Source organism: Triticum aestivum, chromosome 2B (assembly GCF_018294505.1).
Source record: "Triticum aestivum cultivar Chinese Spring chromosome 2B, IWGSC CS RefSeq v2.1, whole genome shotgun sequence".
In the NCBI taxonomy this organism is placed as follows: Eukaryota; Viridiplantae; Streptophyta; class Magnoliopsida; order Poales; family Poaceae; genus Triticum; species Triticum aestivum.
Window position 1 is genome coordinate 420,185,434 of NC_057798.1, and position 27,018 is coordinate 420,212,451.

General features: G+C 49.1%; 1 protein-coding gene across 2 annotated transcripts in view; it reads right to left on the bottom strand.

Moving 5' to 3' along the window:
* LOC123045258 (phospholipid-transporting ATPase 2) overlaps positions 1 to 27,018 on the bottom strand; it is a 32,910-nt gene that overhangs the window by 3,033 nt on the left and 2,859 nt on the right. For both annotated transcript variants that reach the window (XM_044468246.1, XM_044468245.1), the window contains exons 5-18: positions 23,935 to 24,027; positions 23,685 to 23,859; positions 23,401 to 23,567; positions 21,645 to 21,749; positions 20,479 to 20,576; positions 20,244 to 20,386; positions 14,382 to 14,478; positions 14,177 to 14,289; positions 13,908 to 14,072; positions 12,983 to 13,137; positions 12,808 to 12,888; positions 12,589 to 12,709; positions 11,746 to 11,849; positions 539 to 670 (exon numbers count right to left, since the gene is read on the bottom strand). In XM_044468246.1, the coding sequence (XP_044324181.1) occupies positions 539 to 670; positions 11,746 to 11,849; positions 12,589 to 12,709; positions 12,808 to 12,888; positions 12,983 to 13,137; positions 13,908 to 14,072; positions 14,177 to 14,289; positions 14,382 to 14,478; positions 20,244 to 20,386; positions 20,479 to 20,576; positions 21,645 to 21,749; positions 23,401 to 23,567; positions 23,685 to 23,859; positions 23,935 to 24,027 (1,749 nt within the window). The remainder of the gene's footprint in view (positions 1 to 538; positions 671 to 11,745; positions 11,850 to 12,588; positions 12,710 to 12,807; positions 12,889 to 12,982; positions 13,138 to 13,907; positions 14,073 to 14,176; positions 14,290 to 14,381; positions 14,479 to 20,243; positions 20,387 to 20,478; positions 20,577 to 21,644; positions 21,750 to 23,400; positions 23,568 to 23,684; positions 23,860 to 23,934; positions 24,028 to 27,018) is intronic.

Here is a 27,018-nt window from a genome sequence, read left to right on the forward strand (position 1 = left end):
GTGGTAGGTGGTCGGACTGAGCGGAGGCATGGGGATGGACAACGCCGTCAGCGGCCACCATGCCAGATTGTTCCAGAGGCTTCCTTTTTTAATTGCTCAATAATGAGGTTATGTGAGATAAGGATGAACGAGGGAAGGCCTTATATGCAAATGTGGAGAGAGGGCGGGTATCTTTTTGCAAAATTGCCATAGTTTGCTTTCTATCCCTTGGATATAGATAATAGATCGGACGGTCTATATTGCAGGATGGCAGGCACACCATCATCATCAACTCGGTTTTTTATAAGAGTAGAGATAGAGATAAAGTCCAGTAAGTCCAGTTGAATGCTACGGCTCCATTTGCATCAAGGTGGATTATAATAGTATGGGATGTCATTAGTAGAATCACGAAAAATAAATCAAAATTGTAAATGATCTTGCCCAACATGAGGATCTTCGGTACCAAAGACGACATATACTCATCCCATTCAGTTTTTTTAAAACCAATTTACATGTCAAAAGGTAAGAAAACTGTTGGTAGAAACAGCCAAAGGGAAACCTGTGCTTTCTGCAAAGGTGTCATCCGACAGCATATTGCTGTTCTTGACATCATGGCCAGCTTAGTGAAAGATTCCAGCGAACGCTTCAGAATTATTTCGAGTGCCCAACCATCCAAAACGAATGCAAGATCCTGCATAAACAGATTTGACATGAAGTACTCCAGTCAACCAAAACAAACTATGAACCCATTCAGAAGTAACATAGTTTAAGTTTGACAAACACACTAAAGAATATGATAGCAAATATGATATGATAGTTCAAACTGAATATACAAAACGAAAAAAAAATCCTGAAGATTTAACATATACTCCCTCCGTTCCTTTATCTTAAGTGTACTTGCTTTCTCCTGCTTCTAAAGATTTGAGTTGGTGGTGAGTTCACTCACCCATTCACTCTTTCTCCTACCCATGGGACCCACTGAATCCATACCTAATATTAAAAGGACGAAAGGAGGATTGTTTCTTCCCAATTTGTTTCGTACATCATCCCCTCCCATACGGTGGTTTTTACGTATGTCATTCCCTCCCTGTAGTATCGAATCCATCACTGCACAGGACCGACCCGGCCACGATCACCCCACCTGTGCCTACATACAACCACACGAACGACAGGATAAGCGATGTCGCCCAAGATATACCTAGCACATCTATTGTCATCGTCGAAGTACGGTAACCACCACAAGACGTGCGGCTGCATATCGTCTGATCCCAGCCGCACGCAGGAACACATACATGGCGATGGGGTCGTCGTTGCCGTGGCTGACCATGCCGACGGCCGACATACCACCACATGTGGCACGACACCCGCTCCATCCGACTCCCCTGATCCATCCCCTCCTCCCGAATTTGTCAGCAATTACTCTCGATCCTCTTCTCCATGCGTTGCTCAACAAGTAGTCGCACGAGATGGCGTGGAGGCGGCCAGAGGTCTGTCATGATCCTGCACACCTAGGGCCGCGCAAGTTCCTCGATGGACACTGTGCGGTGCGGCTCGACCTTGGCTGACGCACTCATCCACAACAAGCCGCGGCCCAGGAAGCGCTTGGGCGTAGGGGCAGCAGCCGAGCGGTGGAAGCGGTGGAAGCGGCGCAGGGATTCTGATGTGGATGCCGGAACAAGGACGGGTGCTTCCAGATCAGGTGCGATCTGGTTGTTGCAACTTGCAACTCTGAGCACCCTTACCCGATGGCTTCGGTTTCCCCTTCGGGCATCTAAGCCCAACAGATCACGACAGTTCCCGCCCCACGATCGAGCCGGCGCATGGCTTGCCTTTGAGAAGTTAACGAAGACCCTTCGCCCTACTCCGCAAGTCGGTCAGGGGCTACACCCACCAGGTGCACTATCGGGCTCCCAATATCTACAAAGGGCAAGAAAACCGCCCTGTTCATGCTTCGCTCATTTCGACATTTTTTAAGATGGTTTTTGTGAAACCGGATGTCTCCAACAACAAAGATAGGGAGGTCGGACACCTTGCACACCATGCACGGTTTTCCTCGATTTCCTCCTGACGAGCCCGACAGGTCGTGTTATCTCCAACCTCTTCAAGGCGAAGATCATTTTTCCTCCCAAGGATACTTAGGACTCCATCAAGACCACGCCAAGCATACCAAGATGGCGCATTCAGTTCGACATCGACCCAGATGCAGCCGAGCTCATGACGGACTCAAGGGCTACTGACGGTACACAGTACCAGGGGTATCCAACCTCCGGGGAAGTCGGTTGCCAGATCGGCCTTAGGGCGCAGCTATAGGCCAAGCCCCTTGCCGTGCCAGCAGGCCTCCCAAGACCGGCCCACCAAGCCGACTGTTGGCCCACCAGGGGCGACCTTAACTTGTACTCCAACATACATGTATCAATAGATCTGATAGGACTCTACTATGTAAACCGACTTGGGCTCATGTAACCCTACCCCTTGTTCACATATATAAGGGGGGGGGGGGGTAGGGGGCTCCAAAGTCAGCATCCAATCTATGTCAAGATCTCTCATATGAGACACCAATCAATACAATCAGACATGCAGGATGTAGGGTATTACCTCCACCGCGAGGGCCTGAACCTACGTAAAATCGTTCATCTCATGTGCACCCTATTCTGATCCTCTATGCGTACTGTGCCCCATAAGCAACCCTATCATGGGGTTTGCCTGTATTATGCACCGACAGACACGGTGCTGACCCCCTTCCACACCGTCAGACGCCGATTGCATCAACCTCATCTTCCCCATGTCCTCCACCAATGACCTACCAGCAAAGGCGGTTACTACAGCCAGCGCTGCAGCCCGGCGCGGCAGCTCTATCTGGTCACTGCCAGGAGTTGCAAATCCGCTAGCCTCCCCTACCGCCCCTTCTTAGGTCCACGTGGAGCCGCCACCGGTCGTTGGCAGCGCATCCGCACTGATGGCACTGCCCAAGGTTTCCTTCCTGTCGATCTTCTTGCCGGCGGCCGTGGGCGTCGTGAGGATCCACTGCAGCTTCAGCTCTACGGCCGAGACAGTGACCACGTCGAAGACTATATCATTGGGTTGTAGGCTGTATGAGAATTGGGTGTCCCAGCGCTTGGGGTTTTCCCTTGGCAGGGCCACGGTTTCTGCAACAACAACAACAATAACAAAGCCTTTAATCTCAAACAAGTTGGGGTAGGCTAGGGTTGAAACCCATAGGATCTTGCGACCAACTCATGGTTCTTGCACATGGATAGCAAGCTTCCACGCACCCCAGTCCATGGCTAGTTCTTTGGTGATACTCCATTGGTGATACTCCAATCCTTCAGATCTCTCTTTAGGGACTCCAGCCCCGAAGCCCTCCGCTATGCCGTGGCTGACTTGCGCCCAATCGTGGCAAAGCTGCAGACGCGTATTGAGCCTTGGCAGCGGAGGTGGCTGTCTAAGGCGGCCCGCACGATTCTCATAAACTCATCCCTGTCCAGTCTCCTCTTGTTCCTCATGAGCTTCTATAGCTTGCACGAATCTCTGCATCACGAGATCGCCAAAGTCCAGTCCCGTTTCTACTAGGCGGGCGACAACAATAAACAGAAATACCATATGGTCAGCTGGCCAGACATCTGCAAGCCTCGGGAGCAAGGGGGCCTTGGGATCATGTGCTCTAAGCGCATGAACATCGCCCTATTATCCCGATGGCTTTGGCGGATTGCACAAGGGCAAGGTGGCCTCTGATTAGACATTATCCGAAACAAATACCTACGTGGGCAGCCCCTCGCCTTCTGCCAGAGATCTGGCGGCTCCCAGTTCTGGCAGTCGGTCATCCAACTGCTCCCGGTGCTTCACATTGGGACATCCATCTCGGTTGGTTCTGGTGCTGCGACTCTATTCTGGTTTGACCGTTGGGCGGGAGACTCCCCCTTCGCTGCGCGCTTCCCCGACCTCTTCTCCATCGCCGTTGATCCTAGGATCTCTGTTGAGAGGGCCCTTATTGACTTAGGGCGCCTCGCCTTCCGAAGACCATTTGGGCCTCCGGATGTTGCCGCCTGGCAGGAGCTGCTTGACTGCCTTGCCCTCCACGAGCCTCTAGTTGACGCTGGCCCGGATCTCGTTAGGTGGCGCCTGGAGCCGTCGGGACAGTTCTCCACCAAATCCCTTTACCGGGCCATTGCCCCCTCCTCCGCCCCCCTCCCCTTGCAGTGGTTTGGCCAGTCCGCCTTCCCCTGAAGATCCGGATCTTCATGTGGCAATGGATTCGCGGACGGATTCCGTCCGGTGCGGAGGTCCGTAAGCGCAATGGCCCGGGTAGTGGCCTTTGTCCGCTCTGTGGTGTCCCCGAAGACTCGAATCACATCTTCTCTTGTGTGTCCGCCCAATTTCTTTGGGGTTGGTTGGTAGCAGGTGCCACACCAATTTCCCCGACATGTTCGCTGAACTCCAGGCCTCCCCCCCCCCCCCCCCCGCATTCTCGCCACATTAGGTGGCTGTAGATTGGGACCCTCGCTTGGACCCTCTGGACGATCCGCAATAGACTTGTGATTCAGCACATTCCGCTTCGACATGCTACTGACGCCCTCTTCAAACTGTCTGGTTACTTGCAGCTTTGGCGGCCGCTTAGCCGCCCCCAGGACCGTGACGCCATCTTTGCCTTCATCGCTGACCTTCGCTCGATGGTTGTCCGTTTGTCGCCGCCGCTCCCTCCGCCACCTCCCGAGCCGGATTAGGGGCCGGGCTCCCTCTCCGGCTCCCTTGTTTTTAATTTGGGCTTGTTGAGCTGTGCCCTCAGCAGAACCTCTTGTACTTTGTGTTGTGAGACGTGTGTGTGTGGTGTGAACCTTCTCGTGTACTGCTTTGTGGCGGTTTGCTTTATCTATAAAGCGGGGCCAAAGCCTTTTTCGGTAAACTTCCTACTGCCATGTTGAATATATATCATGCATGCATGGTAGGCTAGCTCATGTTGATTTCAAGTTTGCTCAAATCTATAAGCATACACTTTTTAAGAATGTTGTTAACGGGGCATACAATATTAAATGGGATACTAAAATGTGGAGAGATCTCAAATGTTGAATTTTGCTAACCTATTGAACGTACTACAGTCCTGAACTTTGGCATTAGAAACATAGGATATAGATCCCTCGCATCACTCTCCAAGGGGCCGGCTCGAGCGAAACCTAACCCGCTGCCACCCCCCTCTGAATACCCGCCCCCACGCAGCCGTCAGGCGACACTGCCGGGCAAAACCCGTGCGGCAGCCGGCGGCGGCAAGATTCCCTCGCTTGGTGGCGCGTAGTGGCTAGCCCTCCACGGCTTGGTGTGCGACGCGAGGTTGGGCGCCAGGAGGCGGTCCCCGAGCTCTCTCGCCGACAGCGAATGGCTGCAGTGGTGGCGCGCCATTGCTAGGCCGGCGCGATGGCCTCTGAGCGGCACGGATCTGGCACATCCGGCTCGGAGGTTTGGGAGCTGGGGCGGCTGCAGCGTGCGTCCTCAGCTATGGGAGGCTCGGCCCTTCTGCCTATGTGCACCGGCGAGTCTGGTGGTGGCGTCCCGAAGGCTTTGATCTGGCAGTTGTGTGGTGCTCCTCCAATCCAGCCACGCGAAGCCAACGGCTAGTGTTGGGGCTGCAGCGAGACATGGACGTGGAGTCCCGATCTGGCGAGATGGAGTGGGGTGGCGGCCCCTCCCTGCGTGGGCTGGTTGATCGCGGGCTGGTTGCAGATCAACGGCGAAGTGGGCGTTGTCTCCTTCGTGCGGCATAGGTGTCTGGGCGCTGGATCTGGCTGGTGCTAGCAGGATCTGACTTGTCGGCGTACCGGCGGTGAGGTAGATGGCTCCACTGTGGTGGTGGCGCTGCCACGACGCTAGGGGCGTGCGAGTCAATGGAGGTGCGGAGCGTGAGGGTGTGTTGTTGGGCGGTGCTTCGGGCTAAAGCTTGTCGGGCTCTTGCCGGCTGACGACGTCGGCATCCGCGGATGTCGTTTCACTTCCGTAGCATCTACATCTTACTAGTTTCGTACTCCCTCCGATCTAAAAAAAGTGTCGTGGTTTTAGTTCTTGAACTAAACCACGACACTTTTTTGGATCGGAGGGAGTACTAAAATTCCACAATGTAAGGTGCATTTGTTGTAATCGCACATAATCCCGTTTTTACCCCTCCACCATGTTAGAGTTATAATATAAGTCATGTACCCCTTTGTATTTATCCCGTTGTATAAGGGGTTTCCTACATATGTTCCACACCTGTACATGTATATATATATCAGCCTATGGCCTCATGGGAATACAAGTTGCTTATTCCTAACATGGTATTAGAGCTAGGTCAATTTTTTGCACGCTGCAACTCGTGCGTTTGATCCGTCTCTACATCCCGATCGCTCTCCAACCGGGCCGCTCGAAGCGTCCCCGCTCGATCTCGTCTCGCAGGCCCCCGATCTATCTCCTGCTCCCGCCGGCTTTGATCTCGTCCCGCAGGTCCCGCCGGCTTCGATCTTGTCCCGTAGGTCCCGCCGGCTTCGATCTAGTCCTGCAGGTCCCTGATCGATACCTCCCGATCGAACCCCTGCTCCAGCCAGCCCGATCGATCTCGTCCCGCAGGCCCCGATCGCTCCCTTGCCGCAGGTCCTGGACTCCCACAGGCCCTGCTCCAGCCGGCCCCGCCTGCTGCTGATTTCGCCCCCGGCTGCTGCGGGTCTTCAGCCGATCGACTGCCTTCCGCTCCCTGATCCCTGTTGATAAAAAAAATGTCTGCTGCATCGGGCTATGTTGCTGTCCTTCGCTGTCCGGTGATCTTTGATGGTACTAACTACACCGAGTTCACTGGCTTTATGCGCATTCACATGCGTGGCATCCGTCTCTGGGGTGTTCTTTTCTGGCGAGGTCTGCTGTCCGCCACGTCCGGTTCCTCCGGTGGCCCCTACTCCGCCGACTCCACTGGTTCTTCCTACGGATGCTAATCAGGCCGCCAAGGATGCGGCTAAGCTTGCTGATGAGGCTACTGATCGTGCTTATGATGAGACGGTTTTGGCTTATGAGGAGGCTCTTCAGACGTATCATGGTGCTCTGTCTGTTTACACCCAGTGGCTTGATGATGATGCTCGTGCTGCAGCTGTTCTCACTGCTAGTGTTCTGCCTCAGTTTGCTTCTGAGTTTCTGGGTCTTCCTACTGTCTTTGAGATGTGGACCCGTCTTCGTCAGCGCTATGAGCCCTCTGGTGATGCCTTATACCTTTCTGTGGTCCGTCAGGAGCATGCTCTTCAGCAGGGTGACTCTACTGTTGATGACTTCTATGCACAGAGTTCTGCTATCTGGCGCCAGCTTGATTCTCTCCGCAGTGCTGGTTGTCGTACTTGCCCCTGTTGCCAGGCTGTCCAGGCCAATTTGGAGTTTCATCGCGTCTACGAGTTCCTGTCTCGGCTCCGTAAGGAGTTTGAGCCCCGGCGTGCTCAGTTGTTTGCTCGTGGCCGTATTTCTCTCATGGAGGCGCTTTCTGAGATTCGTGCTGAGGAGACTCGCTTACGTGGTGCTGGTTTGCTGGAGGTTCCCTCTGTGCTCGCTACTCGGGCTTCTTCCACGCCACCTGCTGCACCGACCCCTTCTCGCTCGAGTGCTCCGCCGCTCTTGCCCACTCCTTCTGGAGGCTCAGGTCGCCCTCGTCCACATTGTGACTACTGCAACAATGATGGTCATATTGAGTCCCAGTGCTACACGAAGAGGAAACACCTGCGCAAGGCGCGATCATCATCTTCAGGGACTTCGTCATCTACCTCGACAGCTTCAGCCATTGCTTTGACTGAGCAGGATATTCTGAGACTTAAGCGTCTGCTCGCGGCTTCAGGTTCTTCCTCGACGGGTACTGCTGGTTCTGTGACTGATGCTTCCCGCACTGAGCAACCGCCCTCTACACAGTCAGGTACATCCCCATGGGTTCTGGACTCTGGAGCTTCTTTTCATATGTCTTCTCATTCTTCCACTTTGTCCTCTCTTCGATCGCTGGATTCTCCTGTTCATGTCTTCACTGCTGATGGTACTCCACTTTCTGTTGCTAGTAGAGGCAATCTTTCCACTCCTTATTCTGTTCCTGATGTTGCTCATGTTCCTCGACTTACCATGAATCTGTTTTCTGCTGGTCAACTTACTGATTCTGGTTGTCGCGTCATCCTTGACGTTGACTCTTGTTCTGTCCAGGACCGTCGCACGCACACTCTGGTTGGGGCTGGCCCTCGCCGCCGTGATTCTCAGGGTCTTTGGGAGTTGGACTGGCTTCATGTTCCTTCCGCTGCCACCACCATCGCCAGTTCCTCCGCTTCAGTCGCCTCCGTTACTGGTTCCTTCAAGCAGTGGCATCATCGACTTGGTCATCTGTGTGGTTCTCGGTTGTCGTCTTTAGTTCGTCGAGGTCTTCTGGGGTCTGTCTCAGGAGATGTCTCTTTAGAGTGTCAGGGTTGTCGTCTTGGCAAGCAGATTCAGTTACCATATTCACATAGTGAGTCAGTGTCTAAGCGTCCTTTCGATTTAGTCCATTCTGATGTATGGGGTCCGGCTCCTTTCGCTTCGAAAGGTGGTCATAAATACTATATTATTTTCATAGATGATTTCTCTCGTTACACATGGCTTTATTTCATGACTTCTCGTAGTGAGGTGTTGTCTATTTATAAGCGTTTTGCTGCCATGGTTCATACTCAGTTCTCTTCACCCATTCGTGTTTTTCGTGCTGACTCCGCTGGCGAGTATATCTCTAAGATGTTGCGTGGTGTTCTTGCTGAGCAAGGAACTCTCTCTCAATTCTCTTGTCCTGGTGCTCATGCTCAGAATGGTGTGGCTGAGCGAAAGCATCGACATCTTCTTGAGACGGCTCGTGCATTGATGATTGCTGCCTCTCTCCCGCCTCATTTTTGGGCTGAGGCCGTCTCCACCTCCACCCATCTTATCAATATACGGCCTTTCGCTGTTCTACAGGGTGGTGTTCCTTTCGAGCGTCTTTTTGATCGTTCTCCCGATTATTCGATGCTTCGCTTGTTTGGTTGTGTTTGCTATGTTCTTCTTGCCCCTCGCGAACGCACCAAACTGACCGCTCAGTCTGTTGAGTGTGTCTTCTTAGGCTACAGTGATGAGCATAAGGGCTATCGTTGTTGGGATCCTATCGGTCGTCGGATGCGTATCTCTCGAGACGTGACTTTTGATGAGTCTCGTCCCTTCTACCCACGCTCATCTTCCTCGACTTTTTCAGTGGAGGATACCTCTTTCCTCCCTTTTCCTGACTCACCTATCACCCCCGTCGAGCCTGTGCCTATTCGTTCCACTCCCTCTGCTTCTCCACCTCTCGTCGATTTGCAGCCACCCTCTTCCCCGGTCTCCTCGCCTAGCATGTCACCGGATTCTACACCTTCATCTCTGGTGACTTCTTCGTCGCCACCCCCCGATTCTACCTTGGCGATTCCTCCTTCTATTGTTCCATCTTTTTCATGACCTGTGGATGCCTCCGTGGATGAGTCGTCATCTTCCTCTCAGCCTACTTATGGCTTGCGTTCTCGTCCTCGTCCGCCTGTTGATCGCTTTGGATTTCCCACCGCTGGTGCTGCTGTTCTTGAGCCGACTTCTTATCGTCAGGCTGTTGTTCATCCTGAATGGCAGTTTGCGATGGCAGAGGAGATTGCTGCTCCTGAACGCACTGGTACCTGGGATCTTGTTTCTCTTCCTCCCGGAGTCCGTCCCATCACTTGTAAGTGGGTCTACAAGGTTAAGACTCGCTCTGATGGTTCTCTTGCGTCACAAAGCTCGTCTTGTGCTTGTGGTTTTCAGCAGGAGCATGGTCGTGATTATGACGAGACTTTTGCTCCTGTGGCCCATATGACCACTGTTCGTACACTTCTTGCCGTTGCTTCTGCACGCCACTGGTCTATATCTCAGCTTGATGTTAAGAATGCCTTTCTTAATGGTGAGGTGCGTGAGGTGTACATGCAGCCACCACCTGGGTATTCTGTTCCTGATGGCATGGTATGTCGTCTTCGTCGCTCTCTCTATGGCCTTAAGCAAGCCCCCCGCGCCTGGTTTGAGCGTTTTGCCTCTGTGGTCACTGCCGCTGGTTTTTCAGCAAGTGCTCATGATCCAGCATTGTTTATTCACCTTTCTCCTCGTGGTCGGACTCTTCTTCTTCTCTATGTTGATGACATGATCATCACTGGGGATGACCCCGAGTATATTGCCTTTGTAAAGGCCCGTCTTAGTGAGCAGTTTCTTATGTCTGATCTTGGACCTCTTCGCTACTTTCTTGGGATTGAAGTCTCTTCTACCTCTGATGGCTTTTTTATATCCCAGGAAAAGTATATCCAGGATCTTCTTGCTCGTGCTGCTCTTACTGACGAGCGCATTGTTGAGACTCCTATGGAGCTCAATGTTCACCTCCGTGCTACTGATGGTGATCCTCTCCCTGACCCGACGCGTTATCGTCATCTTGTTGGCAGTCTTGTCTATCTAGCTGTCACTCGTCCGGACATCTCTTATCCGGTTCATATTCTGAGTCAGTTTGTCTCTGCTCCCACATCGGTTCACTATAGTCATCTCCTTCGTGTTCTCCGATATCTTCGGGGCACGATCTCTCACCGTCTATTCTTTCCTCGCTCCAGTTCTTTACAGCTTCAGGCCTATTCGGATGCTACGTGGGCTAGTGATCCTTCAGATCGCCGTTCACTTTCTGCTTACTGTGTTTTTCTTGGTGGTTCTCTCATTGCCTGGAAGACGAAGAAACAGATTGCAGTTTCCCGTTCGAGTGCCGAGGCTGAGTTGCGAGCAATGGCTCTTTTGACGGCAGAGGTGACTTGGTTACGGTGGTTACTTCAGGATTTTGGTGTTTCTGTCACTACACCGACTCTGCTCTTATCTGACAGTACAGGTGCTATTAGCATTGCGCGCGATCCTGTGAAGCATGAGCTCACCAAGCATATTGGTGTTGATGCTTTCTATGTGTGCGCTGGTGTGCAGGATCAGGTTATTGCTCTTCAGTATGTGCCTTCCGAGTTACAATTGGCGGATTTCCTGACGAAGGCCCAGACTAGAGCACAACATGGCTTTTATCTCTTCAAACTCAGTGTTGTTCATCCACCATGAGTTTGAGGGGGGGTGTTAGAGTTATAATATAAGTCATGTACCCCTTTGTATTTATCCCGTTGTATAAGGGGTTTCCTGCATATGTTCCACACCTATACATGTATATATATCGGCCTATGGCCTCATGGGAATACAAGTTGCTTATTCCTAACACACCACATACATGGAAACCTCACGTCCTCATGTTAAAATCAAGCAACCTCCCTAACACGAGCCAACCTCCCAATGATTTGGTTGAAAAATAAACTCCCAATTGATTGGTTTGCATGCGCTGCTGATTCCTTGGGATATGCCATTGCATGGGCCATGCAAGGCGAGCGGGCGATCTGCACGCACCCTCAAATCACTGGATGAGGTCCATAATTGATATACCTGCTGCTAACCACCAAACTAATCGAGGGTAATTTTGTCCGAAATGCTCCATAATTCCGTTCCTTGGTCATTGTGCCAAAATAATACAGCTCAGATAAAGGAACGGAGGGAGTATGACCTAAAGGCATTGCAGCTAATGTAACGTATTGTCTGAGCATCTAATGTATTGACGTAAGACTAATGTCATTTTCTCATGTATACCATTTCTGCTATAAAAATGGGGTACAGAAGATATTTGCCACACATAAGATTTGATACTACCCGTGTAAGGTACAATATGGAATCCAGAAAAAATACCTTTCTTTCCAACGCAGTCTTCATAATTGTCAGTGCCCTCTCTAAGCTCTGTAATATGTCATCTTCAGTTTTTCCATTGATGGACAACAATTGACCTTTGGACTCTGCAGGAGATACAAGAGTTGCAGTGATAATTTTGGCAACAGATTGATGGATACAAAATAGTGTTGTCTTATGATCAATGATCTGCAGTACTGACCACATGGTAAAGCATAAATTTAGCTTAATGGAAAAATTGTGTTCTTGAGATGCTTTTCCTGTTTATACCACAAACGCATTCCTGTCTATACCACAAATGAGTGTGATACTGGCAATATGGTTGTGCAAAGGCTATTGAGGATTTGGGCCCTCTGGAACAGTCATGCAATAAATGTCCTACACCTACTCTAAATCTGTTTTAATGTGTGGTTTTTATTTCTGAGATGCCTGCAGTAAGTTGCCATTTTAATACATAATTCTGTTTTGACAAATACAACTTCTCAGTCTGGCGGTACAAATAGGATGACCATTTTCTGACAGTTAGCTGTCCATGAACTCCTAGTAACCATCTTCTAGTCGTAACTTAGAACCAACCACACCACGCTTATTGGCAAGAACGAACTAAGATCTTATACTGGAAAGAGATTAAAAGATGGTAGACGAACCACGTAAGAACTTTCAATGCTTGATGAGTGAAATACTAGTAACTAGTAATAGTAACCAACCGATAAAAGCACCAATGAAATAATAAAAGATGAAAGAGGCTTGGTGGATTATTCCTCCTGCTCTAAGACAATTCATCACAACAGGACAAGTGTCACAGAACATTTGCCAGATAATCTATTTCTAGTGATAATACAGTACCAGGTGTTATGAGGTTACAGAGAAGTCCAATCTGGATTGCTGTAGTTTGCTTATCACCAGTTAGCATCCACACATTGATTCCAGCCTTCCTTAGCAATTTAATAGTTTCAGGCACACCATCCTACCAGGTCACAACAATCTATGAGAAGGAGAACGGCAAGCATGCAATTGCACAAGTAATTCCACTGATTATTAGAAAAAACAACTAACAAATAATACCTGGAGACGGTCCTCTATGGCAGTGATGCCAAGAATGTGAATACCTTGCTCTAAGCTGTTACAGACTTCGGCAATTTTATGCTGTATATTATGAAGCTTGTAATATGCCTCAAAAATATAAAAAGATACAAACTAAGTGAACCATTATGAACTGGTAAGGTCAGGAGTGATTTACCTCCCTGTTGTCCAGTGAGCAGCTAGCATCTTGAAATTTTTTGGACCATTCTTTATATTCATCTTCTTCTAAGTCACGGCATCCCAAACATAATGTCCGCAGACCAAAATGAGAATACATTTCTACTGCCTCAAGATAGGTCTTTGTTTGTTGTCCTGGCATTTATGTGCTAGAAAATTGATTATCTTGTATAACAAAAGCCAGGTGTTTAATCATTTGATGCATTCCTTCAAATACCATGCTTTATTGCTATGCAAACCATTTTGGTATCAATTGGTGCCCAAGCCATATGTTCATTGAAGGAGTGAACCCAAATGGGTGATTGCATGGCATATATTGACATGTTTAAAATAGAGTAGACACACACGGTTTCATCAAAGAAAAAACACAGAGAGTAGAAAAGCCCAAAAACCTCTGCCTCCTGCTTCAAGGAAAAACTGGACACAACTTAATAACAAATCAGTCAAGGAAGACAACTTGGTGCCAAAAGAAGAAGAAATGCCCAACAGTGCTGTCATCGATCATCATGCTCACCGCATGGTTGATCAGGAACACCGCAATGCTTACGTCTTCAACGCTGAGATGCCTAATGTTCAGATGCTAAACCAACACGAAGCTTCAGGTTGTGCTCCAGTCAATCACATGATAGGCATATTTTCCAGGAGTGGACTACTCGTACGCTTGTAAGTATTACATTTTCTATCTAGCAATGCATCGAGAACACAAAGTTTTGCTTTTTCTGAAGAAACAAAGTTCTGAGAGGCACTTTAATCTAGCAGAAAACAGGTTTGGAAGTAGCCCAAACTTCAGTGCTCACCTTCGTACAATTAAACTATCAAATGAAGGCATGCAAGAGTGTATGAAAATTTGAAGTATAATAGAGGAAATACAATATTTGGGAGCTTCGTGCTGATAAACCATGTACCTGGACAAGAACGTGGGAAAATAGCTTCATCAGCACCTTTAGTGAGAAGAAGAAACCTCCCACTCTTGGCCTCCTTTATCACAATAGACATTCTTTTGCGATCAGAAGTGAACTCCAAAACATCCAACACCTCATAATAAAATTTAGAACCATTGAAACAAATCTCTGCAGAATATCAGACGAAAATTGATCAAGCAGACAAGTAACAGAAAACCTAAATAGAGTAAGAAGTTGACCATCTTAACAGACTCTATCAAGCATTTACTAACCAGCAATGCCACTGCTGTCTTTACTTGTAAGCAACATATTCAGGTTTGATGCAGCATTGACCAAAGCTTCCTCATCTTGTGACTGTGCTTTGTATGAAATAGTACCATCGTTGCTAAAATTACGAAAGGTATAAGGAACAATGCAAATCTCAAATAGGCATGACAATTCAGAATTGTTTGTCCATAAAAATAGTGATTTACTTGCCTTTTGATAGGAACAACTGTGTTGCAAAGAGCCATCACCATCAGAAATTTGACTACATCCGGATCGTTACTTGAGACAGCATTTAGAAGTCTGGCATCTAATTAGAAGAAATAATACATCTTACATGACAAAAGACAGCTATAGTTTGTTTCCAGAAAAATATTTTTGGCATATGAATGATAACACAATAAATGGAATGTTCAACAAATCCGTGAGAAGAATGCCCAGTATAGTTCTTAATACCCACACATCAACTTGCCTAATTAAAATCGCAAAGAGAAGTCTGAAATTTAAGATTATTGATCCTAAAGATGACATAATTCAGCTCCATCATCACCCTCGAACAGTGCACATGCCTTATATAGATATAAGGTGGGTATTTCACCTCTTAGTTTCTGAAATATAGGTATTCGCCTACTCTTTACAAAAGAAGGGTATAAATTACCATTGTCCGCATATAACAATATAAAACAATCTCTGCAAAGCAACCGTGACCAACTCTTGGCATCCGCACGTATGTAGTGATCAAGAAACAGAAGGTTGGTAGAAGTTATGTCACGACCTCCTCCTGGCCCGCTCCGGCCGGCGCGGCGGCCCGCGCCCACCACGAGGAACGGCATGCTGCCATGGCCAGGTCAGCAGGGGCCCACCCAATCTCGTCGTCGCAGTAAAAGCAAGAGGAGGCAAAGGCACACTTTTGGCATGGACCAGGCGCGCAAGGCTGCGACCGCCACAGGAGATGCCAGGGTTGGGGCCACCACGCCTGCTAGCGAGACGTCATTGGCTGCAGGGCCATCAGAAGCCTCCAGAGATTCAAACCCCGCTCCGTCCCACGAGCCCAAGGAAGATCCTGTTGGGCCAACCGTTGGCTCACATGATCCGATGGCTTGTCGGGACCTGGCCACTCTGAGCGAGGTGCCAGACTCGCGGTCTGAGGAGCCAGCCGAGCAGACCCCCTTGTCGGGACAAAGCGATGCTTTGCACACGTCCTCCCTGCCAGAGGGACCCGGCGCACGCGCTGACAAATCCACGCGGCCCCACCCTCGCGACGCGCCAGGCGGGGAGATGCGCGAGGCCACTACCCCTGCCTGCTCGCCAGGCCCTGCAGCTGATGGGCCGCCGTTGCCGCCCTCCCCATCAAGAGGCCCCATTGCAACTAATGGGCCGCCGCTCTCACCCTCCCCATCAAGAGGCCCCATTACAATTTTGCAGCGGGGTCAAGCCCAGCACGCAACGCCAGGGAGGCCCAACGACGACCCCACCACAGCAGCAACTTCCACGGCCGCATGCACCACCCCTGGTCCGCGTCCAGCTGTGCCTGATCGCTTCGCTTCCCCGCCTATCACTCTCCGCCACACTCGTGGCCGCGCCGCGCCACAGCGATTGTGGACGTTGGGCGAATTCCTAGCCGCCGCCACTAAGCAGGTATGCGCGGCGCTGCCGACACCTGGGAAACGGCCACGTCGCCCGCTTAACTTCTCCCCTCGACACGGGCGCTTGGCATCTGCCACCCCTGCGGGGCCACCGCCTACCTCCGAGCGAAGGGCGCAGGTGCAACTTCTCCACACGCTGGGGATCGTGGGCATCAACCAGAAGATAACAGCGGCCGAGATGAAGACTTATGAGGGAATGTTTGCGGCACCCATCCCGTTGACGGTGATCAAGGCCATCACAACTCTGGTTGATTGTGAGATCCCAGCGTGTCTCGCTTCGTCGCCAACCATCTCGGCGCGTGTCGATGGCACAGACAAGAACTAGACCCGACCGGCTGCCTAACCGTCGATCCCGTTTCCATGGATCACGGCCTGAAGGTTGTAGTTTGGAATGTGCGCAGTCTCAATGCGCGCGCCCAGCGCACCGCCATTAGATCATTACTGGACACCACTGGGGCATCGATTGTCTGCTTACAGGAGACTAAAATGGCGTTGATATGTTCGTCTGTTGTCCCTGACACACTTGGACCGGAGTTTGACGATTACACCTACCTCCCGACGCTGGGCACACGAGGCGGCATCCTCCTGGCGTGGAAGAGCAGGGCCGTGACTATCACGGATCCGGTGTTCACCACAAATGTGATCACGGCCACCGACGCGCCTTAGTGGCTGACCGTCGTATACGGACCCCAGGAGGACGCGGATAAGATCTCGTTCCTGCAGGAGTTGGGTGAGATCCGTGCGGATTGCACTAGCCCTTGGATCCTATGTGGAGACTTTAACATCATCTATCACGCAGAGGACAAGAGCAGCGGCGGGTTGAACCGGCGCATGATGGGCACGTTCCGTCGTGTCATTAACGACCTCACCCTGAAGGAGGTATACCTCAACAGACGCCGTTTCACGTGGTCTAACGAGCAATCACCTCCGACTCTGTTGCACCTGGACCGTGTGCTATGCACGTCCGATTGGGAGGATGCGCATGCCGAATGCCATCAGCGTTGCCTCGCGTCAGTCGTATCGGACCACTGCCCCCTCCTGTTGGACTGCTCGCCCACACCGACGGCCCATCGGCGCTTCCACTTCGAGGACTGGCTGCGCCTGGACGGGTTCCACGACACGGTCGCTGCGGCTTGGGGCTCAGTCCACGACCTGAACCCTTCCGACGTCTTGTGTTGCACCTACAGGCCACAGCCCGACGGCTCACAAGTTGGAGCGCCAAGACCACCGACAACATCTGAGACAAGATGGCCATCTCCCGGGAACTCATCATGCGCTTCGACAAGGCCATGGAGGACCGCGTGCTCTCGCCACCGGAAGATTGGTTGCACAAGCAGATCAAGATCGCTTACCTCGGGCTTGCCTCCATGGAGCGAACCATCGCCAGGCAACGATCACGCATCGCCAATCTCAAGGACGGAGACGCCAACACCAACTTCCACCGGCGGTGCTCCTACTGCCGGCAAAAGAACCGCATGCACAACATCAACGTCGACGGGCAAGTACTCACCAGCCACGAGGAGATGGCTCAAGCGGCCTTCACACATTTCGACGGCTTGCTCGGCACCGCCGTCAATAGGGACCACACGCTGGACTTGTCACAGCTCATCGAGCCAACTGATCTGGCGTGCCTCGACGTGCCATTCAGCCTAGAAGAGATCTGGGACGTAATAAAGCGCATGCCGCCGCGCAAGGCGCCGGGGCCCGACGGATTCACCACTGAATTTCTCCGGGCGTGCTGGAGCATCATCAAACAAGACCTGCTCGACGTCTTCTAGCTGTTGTTCGAGATGCGTGGGCACGGCTTCAGCAAACTGAACCAAGCGCTCCTGACACTACTGCCCAAGCGATGCCTAACGCGTGCCTTTGACTCCCTATCATGGCCTTTCCTCTTCGAGGTTTTGCGCCAGTACGGATTTGGCGATCGCTTCAGGGAGTGGATCGCAATCCTCCTGTCCATGGCCAGCACTCGTGTGATGCTCAACGAGGAACCCGGCCCGCCGATCTGGCACCGTTGCGGGCTGCGCCAAGGAGACCCTATATCACCGCAGCTCTTCATGCTTGCCGTCGACACCCTCGGTCGCCTCATGCGGCATGCCCTCCAGGAAGACATCCTGCAACAGCTGCACCCTCGGCGCGACATCCCGTCCATCAAATGCTAGCACTAGCGCCCCCAAAGAAAACCCTACGACAAATCGAAAGGATCCAGCGAGGGTTTCTCTGGGCAGGACGCGCGGCTGCACACGGGGGACACTGCCACGTCAACTAGCGACATGTTTGCTGTCCGATCGAATATGGCAGACTCGGAGTTCGCGACCTGGAGCGCGCCGGGTTGGCACTGCGCTTGCATTGGCTCTGGTTTGCCCGCACGGACAGCGAGCGCGCGTGGCAGGGTCTAGACCTGCAGTTCACCACCGATGAGCGAGCCCTTTTCTTCGCATCCACATCCATGGTGGTTGGAGACGGCTCGACTGCCCTATTCTGGGAGGACCGATGGCTGCACGGGCAGTCAGTCTGAGAGATCGCGCCCCTGCTCTACGAGTGTATCCCCAAGCGACGCCGCAAGTCGACAACTGTGGCTGCTGGCCTTGCCGGGAACGCGTGAGCGCGCGACATTCATGGCACACTCGGGGTCCACGAGATCGGGCAATACCTGCTACTGTGGCAGGACGTGATGAGCACTACACTCTCCAACAAGCCGGACAAGCTGCGCTGGAAATGGTCTGCAAACGGGATTTACTCCACGCAATCATGCTACTTGGCCACTTTCCGGGGATCGACTTCCTGCCACTCCTGGAAGCTCATTTGGAAGAGCTGGGCGCCACCGCGGGTGAAATTTTTTCACTGGTTGGCTAACCAAGACCGGTGTTGGACCGCAGACAGGCTTGCTCGTCGAGGGCTACAACACCACCCCCGATGCCTCCTTTGCGACCAAGCACCCGAGACGATCCAGCACCTGCTGCTCGCGTGCCTCTTTGCCCGTCAGACATGGCATGCAACCCTAACATGGCATCCCTGCCCCTGTCCCGGAGCGCGAGGCCAACCTCATGGACTGGTGGTTGCGCACGAAGGAGGCCACACCACAAGGATTGCGCAAAGCCCTGCAGTCCGTCGCCCTACTAGTGCCGTGGATGCTCTGGAAGCACAGAAATGATTGTCTTCGAGCACGCGAGACCATCTCCCGAACAGATCCTGGACAAGATCAAGGTAGAGATCAGCTGTTGAGCCACAGCAGGGGCCCAAGGACTCAGGGTCGTCTTGCCACAGTCATGGGATGTCCACTGATCCTAGCGCCCACTATGTAGTTCCAGCCTCCTAGGAGGATTGTACTTGTACACCCCATCTTTTTAATGAAATGAAACACAAAGGTCTTTTGCGTTTTCTCGAAGAAAAAATGTGGTATTTAGTGTTGAAACATATTGCCCGCTGTTCTAAGGTCAGTTCGAACTTTTAGGTGAACTGGTTGGTGCATCCGATTCAATATTGCACCAGAGCCAAGAGGCCTCAAGTTCTAGATGCAACTAATACAATATTTGATAAAAATATATGAGGTCTACATCTATCCCGCATCTAAATACTGATGGAGCCTAAAAATATTCACCCAAAAGTCTGAACTGATCAGGGAGGGGCGCAACCAAGCTCAGGGATGGCTGTTGCTGGATGTTGGACGGGGATTAGGACGATGGTGGCCGGCACGCGCGACGCAGGGAGACCTCGGGGCGGCATACGCAATGGTTGGGGGCGGGGCGGTGTAGGCGGAGGTGCGGAGCTGCTTGGCAGCGGCAGAGGTGGGGCTCGCTGGCCGGAATACGGGGATGGCGGAAGTGGCGGCGCCGGATTCACCAGTTCTGGAGCCAACGTGGCGTCGAGGGTGGCGGCGCCGGAACCCTAGAGAGAGCCCCGCATCTCCTCCCGGTCTCTCTGTTTTTTGTTCGGTCAACGAAGGGGAGGAGGACCCGTCCTGAGGTTGCGTTGGGTGGAGTGGTATTTCTGTTGTAATAACGGGCAGAACTTGGGCTAGGCTTTAACTTGCATAAGTGGCAGCTCGGAAATCTCCAGAATCACCGAATTCGCAGCTTCCGCTTCGACGTACCTGGTAGTTCAATTTTCACAAGCGATTCTATGAAGCTGAGACAAGAATCTGCATGTTTGTTTTAGATTGTGATTCTGTGAGGCCTAGAATCCGAGAATCTGAAGCTGCAGCTCAAACAAAGGCCACCTAAATACGTTGATGGAGGGAGTACTTAGTCAACAAATGAAAATGCATGTGCTTTGCCTCCAATTACATGAAATATTTGGCAGTCAATGAAGAGCTTCAGGTACAGCTCGTACTTCATGCAAAAGAACACCATGTTTCATATCAAGCCCTACTAGACAAGCTAAAAATACGCCTGCCAGAATGGGACGAACATCGAGAACAAGTTGATACCTTTTAAAGCATCTCCGGTTTTATCTCCATATAGAACACCACTTATGCAACATCTTCTGAAAATCATTCTATTCTCTGTCAATGTCCCAGTTTTGTCGCTTAATATATATTCAACCTGCCCAAGGTCTTCGCTAATAGCTGTGCTGAAAGAGGCACTTATATAAGATCTAAGATATAAAGAACACAGGTCTGATGAACACCTAATTTATACAGATGAATAAACTATATCACATACTTAGCTGAGTGGGCAGGTGTATTTGTTTCCGGATCAAACATTTGATCATCACAATCAATAAATTTTGCGTATACACCTTTAGCCAAATCAAGAGTAACCTAGAAACACTAACAAAGTTAGGCAATGGAACTTTATTTAACACTAAGCAGAAGAAACCATAATATAGTTAGTAACAACTCTAATAGTGGAACACTCTACAGTTGAAAGATCGGGCAATTAAAACCACTTACGTCATCAATGAACAAAATATGAAATGCACTAGTAAGTAGAATTAAAAAAGATGGTACCTCATAAATGAGGTTTTCCTCACAGAAAGAATCAATAAAGTTTGCAATCAAACATCTACAGAGAATTTTTGTGTAAGCATGAACAAGCCAATGGTTACCATGATGGTGGCGGTGTAGGTTTGTTCGCTGAGAGAGAATAGTTCAATCGACAGTTTCTCTTACAAAAAGAAAAGGAATAGTTCAATTGGTAAGAAAAATTACAACTAATTATTTGCAGGTTACGATTGATCCTGATGACATGTGATGGCGGCACCTTGAAACTAATTATTTGAATTAAAACATTCATTCGGAAACCAAAGAAATAATACACTGGAACATAGATTTGAAATATATTTTTTGCAATAATGCACGTGAAGAAAGAAATACTACTATACTGGGAATGCACTTGGAAAATTAAGTGTCACTTGCTTATCACGTCAAGGGGGGTAGTGTTGAAGATGTGAACTTCAAAAGGCAATAATATGAGCAATAGCGCGAGCCTGATCTCGGCAGCGTGTACCAATGTCATGCAATCTCAATCATTCAAAATTAGAGTTGATGGCTAATTTTTTCAGGCTTAAGGTTTTGCAAACTGGGCTTCCAGGCAATGAGCAAAGCCCAGGATGGAACTAGGAAAGAAAATCCAAGGGGGGGTGCTGGGCTAAGGCCATCAACTCTTTATGTTCAATCAAGAATGGTGAACTGGAATTTACACAAAAACATCTTAGTACTATTTTCCGTACACTATCATGAATGTGAAGGATCAATACAAAAAAATCCTCTTGCAAATTCTTTTACAAATAAAGCTTCAAAATCAGAGCTTTGTGCATTGCAAATTTGCAAGCTGGAGTACCTCAAACAAACAGCATGAGAAGGGAAAAAATCAACTTATAACCATACCTTTATGGAAATCGGAATCATTATTGAACAGAGTAGTTCAAAGCGCAATGGGATAACCAAGAAATCGTACCATGGTCTTTCAGCAGGATACATGAGATACCATAGCTACACAAAAGGACACAAAGTAAACTAATAATCAGATCAAAGAAAAAATAGAATAAAGTTCATTCAATCCCTTGCAGATCTAGATTTAAGAGTAGGAGAAAGTCTATAGTTAGCCCCTCAACTACTGGTTCAGTTTAATTTACACCCGGAACTTTAAAACCATATAATTTGCACCTACCAAAACCGTTTATATTAGGTCCCAAGACCGATTTCATACGCATTTTGGATGGCATGGCTGTCAGATCATCAATCCTACCTGGACAGTAGGCCCTACACGTCAGAGATAAGAAAACTGTAAAAACGACTCTTTTTCTCCTTTCTCTATCCTCCCCCATTTCTCTATATTTTTCCTCCCTCCAGCCACCCAATCCCAGCCTCTGGCGAGCACTCGAGGAGAGGTTGCCTGCCTGGATTAGTGCCCAAAATGGTCTCACATAGGGTTTTGGGACCCTGGCCTCTTTGGCTCTGATAGCAGGAGAGTAGCATCTGGATCCCACATGGTCTCTGCAGCTGCACAATCTAGCGCCAGATAACCGAAGGCTCCTAAGGATTTCGGTATGGATGGAGGATATGGTATTGGAGCTGGAACTGGCTGTGGCTGGCTGGCCGCCACCAATAGAGAAGCATCACACACTAGGGCACTTCAGTCATAGGCAAGCATGACCATGGTCCATGGCATCCTTCTCCACTTCATCACATCTGGACAAGCTTGTGTCCATAACAGTAGAAACAAAGGAGCGAAATGATCGCAGCGACATTACCATGCCCTGGCTTCCTAGACAGCTCCAATGTTGAGACCCATTCATGATGAGGCAGATTCCCAGTGGTGCCAACTGCTGAGCACGACAGCTAACCAGGTCGTGAGGTTCCCGCTTCAGGCATCCTCAACATAAACTTGGCCATGAACCTGAAGGCGAGGGGGGAGATAGAAGTAGGAAGGGAAGGAAGACAAGAGAAGACAAAGAAGAGGTACAAGGGGTTGACAGGTGGGGTTAAACAGATTTATGATGGTTTATTTCTACACGCGTCTTCCCAATGTTGGGCCCCTAGCATGTAGATTATGAGTCCAAGGACTAGTCAAGACTAGTCTATCGACTAGTCTATGAGTCGCAACTCCAGGGCCGACTACACTTCAGTGTCGACTAGTCTATGAGTCGCAACTTCCGTGTCGACTTGTCACGATTAGTCATGATTAGTCTATGAGTCTCAACCTCAGAACGACTCGTCGACTTGTCGACTCGTAAACCTAGGATGGATGTACAGCCATCTGGTTTTATTTTGCTTTTGCTTTTGCCTTTGCCTTAGTTTTTTCCGTTCGCTGTAACTTTTGAGCCATCTTGGTGCCTTCACCTAATACAAAAGATACGCATTTGATGCATGTTCGGGAGATGGTTTATTTCTGTTTTAGGTGGGGATGGGACAGGTGGTTTGCAAGTATTTGGCTAGGGGGGTATCTGCACCATTATTCAGAGTAAGGTGCAAACTAAAGGGTACTGAAACTGGTGCTGCAAATTGAACTGTCGCAATAACCATGTCAATAGTTGAGGGGCCAAGTAGTTTTACCTACAGAAAGTATAAAAACATGCATCGAATGAAAGTACTACTGAATTTGCTACTTAAGGAAACTGCTTTCGTCGGAGATAAATATCACCTTACGACCATGGCTGTCCATCCAGATATTGCCAGCAAGACCCAGCAAAAGAACAACAGCAATTTGGAAAATAAATATTGCAACGGTGAGTTTGTCTATCATTGAATCAGCAGCGGTAAGCTTGGGCTCCGCAGTTCCCCTGCTCATTCCTGATTTGGTTTCATTGCCTGACACAAAAGACATTTTGTTTGGTCAGTTAAGTGCACACCAAATGCCTCAAACATGCATCTTTGGGGTAGTAAATCAAGAATAGGCTAAACGAAGTTTGATATAGCTATCTTTACCTGTGTAAATTGCAACTCCACATGCCCATTCCGTGTACCGTAAGTAACATGACTGAAGAAGTGTATTGTTGATAGTTAAAGGACATTTCTCATTATCAATGATAGGAGGGAACAAGCGCATGTTAGCATCAAATCTTCTTATGTCATTATCTGGGTTGGGGCACTCGACTACACCCTGCTCAATCCAGAGACAGGCAATCAGAGAAGGCATGAGAAAAGGCCAAGAATGTACAAGTACAGAAAGGCTCACCTTGATTTTCCCCAATTGCTCCGATGACAGGTCAGCACAAATTGACGGGATAATTCTGGTTTTCAAATCAGTTTCACCATCCAAAGCTGCGGTCTGAAGTAAAAGTGAGAAAAACTGGCACTATCAGTACTGAAAACAGCCAAAGTAAATTTTCTATTTAGATTATTGTAACAGTAGGTAACATGGTGGCTTTCAAGCTGCACAATATTTCTGTAAATTATCATAAACCAATCACAAAAGCGAAACAGATCTATCCCCAGATATAGAAGGAGAGTACAAAAGGAGCCTACTGAAATTGAGAAGACTATGGTGTGCACAATAAAAGAGAGCATTCTAGCACAATTTCCTTCTGCATGCCAATAAATACGCACAGGTTCATCTATGCCAAGTTCTCATATACTCGAGAGTAATAAAACAAGACTGCTGCACACGATTAGCAGCCCTTCACGTGCAAAGCCGGTTCAAGTAACCAAATTCGAACACAAAAATAAATGAAATAGATACAGTTCTGTTGACTTGTTTTCTTACTCTCAATATTGTTAATGTGAAAGGAAAGATATAAAAACATGAAATTTTGCATGCTTTTGACGAAAGGCTGAAATCTTAAATCAAACTTAAAAAAATTATCTATACTATCTATAAGTATGAGTTGTATTGAGATACTAATCACCTTTTAACAATCCATCAAACATGATCAACAGAATGAGTGAAACTTTTCTTGCAATGCCGATAAGTTTCAGTTGTTTATATTGCAACTAGTGTAAATTAGTCCATTAATCATCACTACAAAACGACCAGATAACCTCATGTTCAGTATTTTTGTTTTGTTTTAACTGTGAAAATTAAAATCTCTCAAACACTGCCTCTGTTTCGCTATCTCCCTCCAGTTTCACCGCCTCGTACCCTTTCCTATGTTTCATCAACAGCATGTTTAATTTGGACAAAATTAATAATCATCCGCAAGAATTTTGGAAGAGTTGTTTTCTCAGCCTTATATCATTCTTCAACCATCTGTCAGTGGTTAGTTCAGTTGTTACATTATATGCTCCGAGGGATCTACACTGCATGTGCAAGATAGTGTATTGCAAGCACAGGAAAATTTTAAGCCCACCTATAGAAATGATTGTACAGTTCCATGTTAACTTGAAAACATTGATTCAAGAAGTTTCAGATAACATTCAAGAAAAAGAATCTGATAACATGCACATCTTGAGAGCAAATAAATGAATTTCATATACAAAAATATAAAATAGAAACAAAATTGTAAGCACGACAAATGAAATTAGATAGTAATTAACTAGGAGATGATAAGTAAAATGAAGAGCCTATAAGCATACGAGTGGCTAAGGGAGATATGGCATTGTCCACAACCACTGGATGGATGATTATGAGATAGGATCAAAGATTTCGGATGGCTCAGATTAGAAGTGTCAAGACCAACTCGTGCCTTTATACTGGTTTAGCTATAGATATATGCTTGAGTTCAAGGTGTGGAATCTACTTAGATATATATTTATGATTACGAAACACTTTTTACATCCAGTTCTCTACCAAATCGCTATACTTGGCCATTGCCCCCTCCTCCGCTCCCCTCCCCCTATCGATGGTGTGGTCCGTCCGCGTCCCCCTGAAGATTCGCATCTTCATGTGGCAGTGGATCTGTGGACGGATCCCGTCCGGTGTGGAGGTCCGCAAGCGTAATGGCCCGGGCACTGGTATCTGCCCCCTCCGTGCTGTTCCCGAGGACTCCAACCACATCTTCTTCGCCTGCGTCTCCGCCCGGTTCCTCTGGAGCTGCTTTCGCGAGATTGTCGGTGGGAGTTGGTGCCACACCAATTTCCCGGACTTATTTGCTGAACTCCAATTGTCCCCTTCGTCCTCTCGCCACATTAGGTGGCTCGAGGTTGGGGTCCTTGCCTGGACGCTTTGGACCGTTCGCAATAAGCTAGTGATCCAGCGTACTCCTCTTCGTCGCACTACTGATGCTCTCTACAAATTCTCGGGTTTCTTGCAGCTTTGGCGGCTGCTTAGCCGCCCCCTGGATCGGGATGCCATCTCTGCCTTCATCGCCGATCTCCGCTCGATGGCCGTCCGCCTGTCGCCCCCGCCGCCACCGCCTCCGCCGGAGCCTGACTAGATCGCCTGCACTGGGCAGGCTTTGTTTTTTCTCTTTCTTCTGGGCTTGTTGAGCTGTGCCCTCAGCAGAACCTTAATACTTTGTTGTGGTACTTGGGTGGTGTGTGTGTGTGGACCTGTTGTGGTTGTATGTCTTGTGGCGGTTTGCTTTATTTATAAAGCGGGGCGAAAGCCTTTTTCGGTAAACACTTTTTACATGGCTCTGGAGAAGTGGTTGTCATTAGTTAACATATTCAGCAAGGCCCAGATTTGTAGTGGTCACAGTTCATGGCTCTGCACAAACAACTGCGCCCGCACAGATAAGGAAGTGGAAGCGGTGCCTGCGACAGGGTATAACGCAGGAGGGCAGAAGGTGGTGCCTGAGATGGGGTAGAACATAAGAGGCGAAGCCTGCAACGCGACAGACCACAGCAGGCAGCGCTGCCATGGGGCCAAACAACAGGATGCGGCACCGGCACTGGTAAAGAACAGGAGGTGATCCGGCCATATGGCAGAACAGGACGACACAAGTGGATTTCACCAGCAAAGGTGACACAGCAGGTCAACAGAATCTTGCAAAAAGCGATGTATTGATGGGGGCGATTTGGTATCATCAGAGTCGAGAAATGTGAGGGCAAACATTTCCATGCAATTCAAAGGATCTGAGTTTGGTACTAGGCAGGATTCCTAGTTGTCAACCAAAATCCATGGAGGTGGGTCCCAAATGCTATTCCGATTTCATTATGATTCAAACAACAGGTATTGCTGAGAGGCACAATTCCTGGTCCCCAATACTCAGCTTAATTCCAATATCCCAGTAATTGGTTTACCTTCTAGCCAAACCAACTACTAAAAGGATTCTGAAGGTTAATTTCTTCTAGGTTAAACAACCATGACATATAACTCCATAAATTTGTTAATTAACTCGTACTAGCAGAGTGTCTAGAAAAATAAAAATGCTCACTACTA